General features: G+C 57.3%; 1 protein-coding gene across 3 annotated transcripts in view; it reads left to right on the forward strand.

Annotated features, from left to right (window-relative positions):
• pex5 (peroxisomal biogenesis factor 5) overlaps nt 1-7,500 on the forward strand; it is a 59,074-nt gene that overhangs the window by 24,100 nt on the left and 27,474 nt on the right. For all 3 annotated transcript variants that reach the window (XM_041182453.1, XM_041182455.1, XM_041182454.1), the window contains one exon: nt 363-453. In XM_041182453.1, the coding sequence (XP_041038387.1) occupies nt 363-453 (91 nt within the window). The remainder of the gene's footprint in view (nt 1-362; nt 454-7,500) is intronic.

Below are 7,500 nucleotides of genomic sequence, written 5' to 3' on the forward strand. Positions count from 1 at the left end.
ATAGGAGGGTTATCATGCTCTCCCTTTGTCAGATTTCCCATTTACAGAGGGAGCTCTGTATTGTAACCTGTCCCTGGGACTATAGGAGGGTTATCATGCTCTCCCTTTGTCAGATTTCCCATTTACAGAGGGAGCTCTGTATTGTAACCTGCCCCTGGGACTATAGGAGGGTTATCATGCTCTCCCTTTGTCAGATTTCCCATTTACAGAGGGAGCTCTGTATTGTACCTGTCCCTGGGACTATAGGGGGGTTGTCATGCTCTCCCTTTCTCGGAGGGAGCTCTGTGTTGTGGCTGCACTCTGTCGTGGCCCCCAGCCCCAGTGTGTCTGATATGGGATCTTCCTTTGCTCCCCGCATGCAGGCTGGAGGAGTACCACCCGGAGGAAGAGCTGCGCCGGGCTGCCAGCGAGTTCCTGGAGAAGGTCAACGACCCCAAGCTGGAGGGGTCAGAGGTGAGTCGTTCGGTGGGTTGGGTTGGGGGGGTGGGGGGTGGCGCGTGGGCAGGTGCTGGAGAACCACAGGTCGGCGAGGGGTGGGGCGGAGTGCTCTGTAGGCGCACTTGGCCCGATCCACAGCTGGTAACACAAGTCCCTGGGCCAGTCCAGGCCCTTCCCAGGATTCACCCTGACCCCTCGGCTCCTTGACCAAGTTGCTGAGCGGGTGAAGGACTCCCCTTCATGTGAGAGGCCTGCGTCTCCCTGGTCATTGCGCGCGTAGAGTGCCAGGTCCCAGCGAGGAGGGGCGAGGCAGGGAAGCTGGGGGGTCAGGGAGGGTCCATCGGCTTGACTGAACTCAAGCCGGAAGGGCAGCTTGGACCTTCTCTGCACTGGGGAGAGAGGGAGGGAGCGAGTGAGAGAGAGAGAGAGAGGGAGTGAGACAGAGAGAGAGTGAGAGAGACAGAGAGAGAGGGAGTGAGACAGAGAGAGTGAGAGAGACAGAGAGAGGGAGGGAGTGAGACAGAGACAGAGAGAGGGATGGAGGGAGTGAGACAGAGACAGAGGGAGTGAGACAGAGGGAGTGAGACAGAGGGAGTGAGACAGAGGGGGTGAGACAGAGAGAGAGAGAGGGAGTGAGACAGAGAGAGAGAGAGAGAGAGTGAGACAGAGACAGAGAGAAGGAGAGAGATGGAGAACGAGACATAGAGACACAGAGGGAGACAGAAAGAGAGAGAAAGTCAGAGAGCGACAGGTGGAGAGGGAGAGAGAAAGAGACGGATAGAGAGACGGAAAGAGAGAGACAGAAAGAGAGAGAAAGTCAAAGAGAGTGAGTGAGCAACAGATAGAAAGGGGGAGGGAGGGAGAAAGGGAAGGAGAGAGACAGAGAGACAGACAGAGAGACAGACAGAGAGACAGACAGAGAGAGAGACAGAGAGAGAGACAGAGAGAGAGAGAGACAGAGAGAGAGAGACAGAGAGAGAGAGAGAGACGGAGAGAGAGAGTGACAGAGAGAGAGAGACAGAGAGAGAGAAAGTCAAAGAGAGTCAGAGAGCGACAGATAGAGAGCGAGAGGGAGAGAAAAAGGGAAGGAGAGAGAAAGAGACAGAGAGAGAGAGAGACAGAGAGAGAGGGAGAGAGAGAGGGAGAGAGAGAGGGAGAGAGTGAGGGAGAGAGTGAGGGAGAGAGAGACGGAGAGAGAGACGGAGAGAGAGACGGAGAGAGAGACGGAGAGAGAGACGGAGAGAGAGACGGAGAGAGAGACGGACAGAGATACGGAGAGAGAGACGGACAGAGAGAGACGGACAGAGAGATACGGAGAGAGAGACGGAGAGAGAGACGGACAGAGAGACGGACAGAGAGATACGGAGAGAGAAAGAGACGGAGAGAGAGAGAGAGACGGATAGAGAGAGAGAGACGGATAGAGAGAGAGACGGATAGAGAGAGAGACGGATAGAGAGAGAGACGGATAGAGAGAGAGAGACGGATAGAGAGAGAGACAGAAAGAGAGAGGGAAGGTGGGGAGAGAGAGAGGGGGAGTGAGACAGACAGAGAGATGGAAGGTGTGGAGAGTGAGAGAGGGAGTGAGACAGACAGAGAGAGAGGGAAGGTGTGGAGAGAGAGGGGGAGTGAGACAGACAGAGAGAGGGAAGGTTTGGAGAGAGAGAGGGGGGGAGTGAGACAGACAGAGAGAGGGAAGGTGTGGAGAGAGAGAGAGGGGGAGTGAGACAGACAGAGAGAGGGAAGGTGTGGAGAGAGAGAGAGGGGAGTGAGACAGAGAGAGCGAGGGAAGGTGTGGAGAGAGAGGCGGATGATACAGACACAGAGAGAGGGAAGGTGTGGAGAGAGAGAGGGGAAGTGAGACAGACAGAGAGAGAGAGAGAGGGGACAGGGAGAGGGGGAGTGGGACAGACAGAGAGAGGGAAGGTGTGAAGAGAGAGAGGGGGAGTGAGACAGACAGAGAGAGGGAAGGTGTGGGCAGAGAGAGAGGGAGTGAGACAGACAGAGGGAGAGGGGGACAGGGAGAGGGGGGAGTGAGACAGACAGAGAGAGAGAAGGTGTGGAGAGAGAGAGGGGGAGTGAGACAGACAGAGAGAGGGAAGGTGTGGAGAGAGAGAGGGGGGGGTGAGACAGACAGAGAGAGAGGGAAGGTGTGGAGAGAGAGAGGGGGAGTGAGACAGACAGAGAGAGAGAGGCAAGGTGTGGAGAGAGAGAGGGGGAGTGAGACAAACAGAGAGAGAGAGAGGGGGACAGGGAGAGGGGGAGTGAGAGAGACAGAGAGAGAGAAAGGGAAAGTGTGGAGAGAGAGAGGGGGAGTGAGACAGACAGAGAGAGAGAGAGGGGACAGGGAGAGGGGGAGTGAGACAGACAGAGAGAGAGAGAGAGGGGGACAGGGAGAGCGGGAGTGAGACAGACAGAGAGAGAGAAGGTGTGGAGAGAGAAAGAGGGAGTGAGTCAGACAGAGAGAGGGAAAGTGTCGAGAGAGAGAGGGGGAGTGAGACAGACAGAGAGAGGGAAGGTGTGGAGAGAGAGAGAGGGAGTGAGACAGACAGAGACCGGGAAGGTGTGGAGAGAGAGAGGGGGAGTGAGACAGACAGAGAGAGAAAGGGGGACAGGGAGAGGGGGAGTGAGACAGACAGAGAGAGGGAAGGTGTGGAGAGAGAGAGGGGGAGTGAGACAGAGAGAGAGAGGGAAGATGTGGAGAGAGAGAGGGGGAGTGAGACAGACAGAGAGAGAGGGAAGGTGTGAAGAGAGAGAGGGGGAGTGAGACAGAGAGAGGGAAGGTGTGGAGAGAGAGAGGGGGAGTGAGACAGACAGAGAGAGAGGGAAGGTGTGAAGAGAGAGAGGGGGAGTGAGACAGAGAGAGGGAAGGTGTGGAGAGAGAGAGGGGGAGTGAGACAGACAGAGAGAGGGAAGGTGTGGAGAGAGGGAGTGAGACAGACAGAGAGAGAGGGGGACAGGGAGAGGGGGAGTGAGACAGACAGAGAGAGAGAGGGAAAGTGTGGAGAGGGAGAGGGGGAGTGAGACAGACAGAGAGAGAGAGAGGGGACAGGGAGAGGGGGAGTGGGACAGACAGAGAGAGGGAAGGTGTGGAGAGAGAGAGAGGGAGTGAGACAGACAGAGAGAGGGAAGGTGTCGAGAGAGAGAGGGGGAGTGATACAAAGAGAGAGAGGGAAGGTGTGGAGAGTGAGAGGGGGAGTGAGACAGAGAGAGAGGGAAGGTGTGGAGAGAGAGAGGGAAGTGAGACAGACAGAGAGAGAGAGAGGGAAGGTGTGGAGAGAGAGAGGGGGAGTGAGACAGACAGAGAGAGGGGGACAGGGAGAGGTGGAGTGAGACAGACAGAGAGAGGGAAGGTTTGGAGAGAGAGAGGGGGAGTGAGACAGACAGACAGAGAGAGGGGGACAGGGAGAGGGGGAGTGAGACAGACAGAGAGAGAGAGAGAGGGGACAGGGAGAGGGGGAGTGGGACAGACAGAGAGAGGGAAGGTGTGAAGAGAGAGAGGGGGAGTGAGACAGACAGAGAGAGGGAAGGTGTGGGCAGAGAGAGAGGGAGTGAGACAGACAGAGGGAGAGGGGGACAGGGAGAGGGGGAGTGAGACAGACAGAGAGAGAGAAGGTGTGGAGAGAGAGAGGGGGAGTGAGACAGACAGAGAGAGGGAAGGTGTGGAGAGAGAGAGGGGGGGGTGAGACAGACAGAGAGAGAGGCAAGGTGTGGAGAGAGAGAGGGGGAGTGAGACAAACAGAGAGAGAGAGAGGGGGACAGGGAGAGGGGGAGTGAGAGAGACAGAGAGAGAGAAAGGGAAAGTGTGGAGAGAGAGAGGGGGAGTGAGACAGAGAGAGAGAGAGAGAGGGGACAGGGAGAGGGGGAGTGAGACAGACAGAGAGAGAGAGAGAGGGGGACAGGGAGAGCGGGAGTGAGACAGACAGAGAGAGAGAAGGTGTGGAGAGAGAAAGAGGGAGTGAGTCAGACAGAGAGAGGGAAAGTGTCGAGAGAGAGAGGGGGAGTGAGACAGACAGAGAGAGGGAAGGTGTGGAGAGAGAGAGAGGGAGTGAGACAGACAGAGACCGGGAAGGTGTGGAGAGAGAGAGGGGGAGTGAGACAGACAGAGAGAGAAAGGGGGACAGGGAGAGGGGGAGTGAGACAGACAGAGAGAGGGAAGGTGTGGAGAGAGAGAGGGGGAGTGAGACAGAGAGAGAGAGGGAAGATGTGGAGAGAGAGAGGGGGAGTGAGACAGACAGAGAGAGAGGGAAGGTGTGAAGAGAGAGAGGGGGAGTGAGACAGAGAGAGGGAAGGTGTGGAGAGAGAGAGGGGGAGTGAGACAGACAGAGAGAGAGAAGGTGTGGAGAGAGGGAGTGAGACAGACAGAGAGAGAGGGGGACAGGGAGAGGGGGGAGTGAGACAGACAGAGAGAGAGAGGGAAAGTGTGGAGAGGGAGAGGGGGAGTGAGACAGACAGAGAGAGAGAGAGGGGACAGGGAGAGGGGGAGTGGGACAGACAGAGAGAGGGAAGGTGTGGAGAGAGAGAGAGGGAGTGAGACAGACAGAGAGAGGGAAGGTGTCGAGAGAGAGAGGGGGAGTGATACAAAGAGAGAGAGGGAAGGTGTGGAGAGTGAGAGGGGGAGTGAGACAGAGAGAGAGGGAAGGTGTGGAGAGAGAGAGGGAAGTGAGACAGACAGAGAGAGAGAGAGGGAAGGTGTGGAGAGAGAGAGGGGGAGTGAGACAGACAGAGAGAGGGGGACAGGGAGAGGTGGAGTGAGACAGACAGAGAGAGGGAAGGTTTGGAGAGAGAGAGGGGGAGTGAGACAGACAGACAGAGAGAGGGGGACAGGGAGAGGGGGAGTGAGACAGACAGAGAGAGAGAGAGAGGGGGACAGGGAGAGGTGGAGTGAGACAGACAGAGAGAGGGAAGGTTTAGAGAGAGAGAGAGGGAGTGAGACAGACAGAGAGAGAGAGGGGGACAGGGAGAGGGGGAGTGAGACAGACAGAGAGAGGGGACAGGGAGAGGGGGAGTGAGACAGACAGAGAGAGAGAAGGTGTGGAGAGAGAAAGAGGGAGTGAGTCAGACAGAGAGAGGGAAAGTGTCGAGAGAGAGAGGGGGAGTGAGACAGACAGAGAGAGGGAAGGTGTGGAGAGAGAGAGAGGGAGTGAGACAGACAGAGACCGGGAAGGTGTGGAGAGAGAGAGGGGGAGTGAGACAGACAGAGAGAGAAAGGGGGACAGGGAGAGGGGGAGTGAGACAGACAGAGAGAGGGAAGATGTGGAGAGAGAGAGGGGGAGTGAGACAGACAGAGAGAGAGAAGGGGGGACAGGGAGGGGGGGAGTGAGACAGACAGAGAGAGAGAGAGAGAGAGAGGGGGGGAATGAGACAGAGAGAGAGGTGTGGAGAGAGAGAGGGGGAGTGAGACAGACAGAGAGAGAGAGAGAGGGGGACAGGGAGAGGGGGAGTGAGACAGACAGAGAGAGAGAGAGAGGGGGACAGGGAGAGGGGGAGTGAGACAGACAGAGAGAGAGAGGGGGGGGACAGGGAGAGAGGGAGTGAGACAGACAGAGAGAGAGGGACAGGGGGAGGGGGAGTGAGACAGACAGAGAGAGAGAGAGAGGGACAGGGAGAGGGGGAGTGAGACAGACAGAGAGAGAGAGAGGGGGACAGGGAGAGGGGGAGTGAGACAGATAGAGAGAGAGAGGGAAAGTGTGGAGAGGGAGAGAGGGAGTGAGACAGACAGAGAGAGGGAAGGTGTCGAGAGAGAGAGGGGGAGTGATACAAAGAGAGAGGGGAAGGGTGTGGAGAGAGAGAGGGGAAGTGAGACAGACAGAGAGAGAGAGAGGGAAGGTGTGGAGAGAGAGAGGGGAAGTGAGACAGACAGAGAGAGAGGGAAGGTGTGGAGAGAGAGAGGGGAAGTGAGACAGACAGAGAGAGAGAGAGGGGGACAGGGAGAGGTGGAGTGAGACAGACAGAGAGAGGGAAGGTTTGGAGAGAGAGAGGGGGAGTGAGACAGACAGAGAGAGAGAGGGGGACAGGGAGAGGGGGAGTGAGACAGACAGAGAGAGAGAGAGAGGGTGGACGGGGAGAGGGGGAGTGAGACAGACAGAGAGAGAGAGGGTGGACGGGGAGAGGGGGAGTGAGACAGACAGAGAGAGGGGTACAGGGAGAGGGGGAGTGAGACAGACAGAGAGGGAAGGTGTGGAGAGAGGGAGGGTGAGTGAGATAGACAGAGAGAGAGAGAGTGACAGGGGGAGGGGGAGTGAGACAGACAGAGAGAGAGAGAGGGGGACAGGGAGAGGGGGAGTGAGACAGACAGAGAGAGAGAAGGTGTGGAGAGAGAGAGGGGGAGTGAGACAAACAGAGAGAGAGAGAGGGGGACAGGGAGAGGGGAAGTGGGACAGAGAGAGAGAGAGGGGGAGACAGGGAGAGGGGGAGTGAGAGAGACAGAGAGAGAGAGAGGGAAAGTGTGGAGAGAGAGAGGGGGAGTGAGACAGACAGAGAGAGAGAGAGGGGGACAGGGAGAGGGGAAGTGGGACAGAGAGAGAGAGAGGGGGAGACAGGGAGAGGGGGAGTGAGAGAGACAGAGAGAGAGAGAGGGAAAGTGTGGAGAGAGAGAGGGGGAGTGAGACAGACAGAGAGAGAGAGAGGGGACAGGGAGAGGGGGAGTGAGACAGACAGAGAGAGAGAGAGAGGGGGACAGGGAGAGGGGGAGTGAGACAGACAGAGAGAGAAGGTGTGGAGAGAGAAAGAGGGAGTGAGTCAGACAGAGAGAGGGAAGGTGTCGAGAGAGAGAGGGGGAGTGAGACAGACAGAGAGAGGGAAGGTGTGGAGAGAGAGAGGGGGAGTGAGACAGACAGAGAGAGGGAAGGTGTGGAGAGAGAGAGGGGGAGTGAGACAGACAGAGAGAGAAAGGGTGACAGGGAGAGGGGGAGTGAGACAGACAGAGAGAGGGAAGGTGTGGAGAGCGAGAGGGGGAGTGAGACAGACAGAGAGAGAGAAGGGGGGACAGGGAGAGGGGGAGTGAGACAGACAGAGAGAGGGAAGGTGTGGAGAGCGAGAGGGGGAGTGAGACAGACAGAGAGA

Source organism: Carcharodon carcharias, assembly GCF_017639515.1.
Source record: "Carcharodon carcharias isolate sCarCar2 chromosome 40 unlocalized genomic scaffold, sCarCar2.pri SUPER_40_unloc_8, whole genome shotgun sequence".
NCBI lineage: Eukaryota > Metazoa > Chordata > Chondrichthyes > Lamniformes > Lamnidae > Carcharodon > Carcharodon carcharias.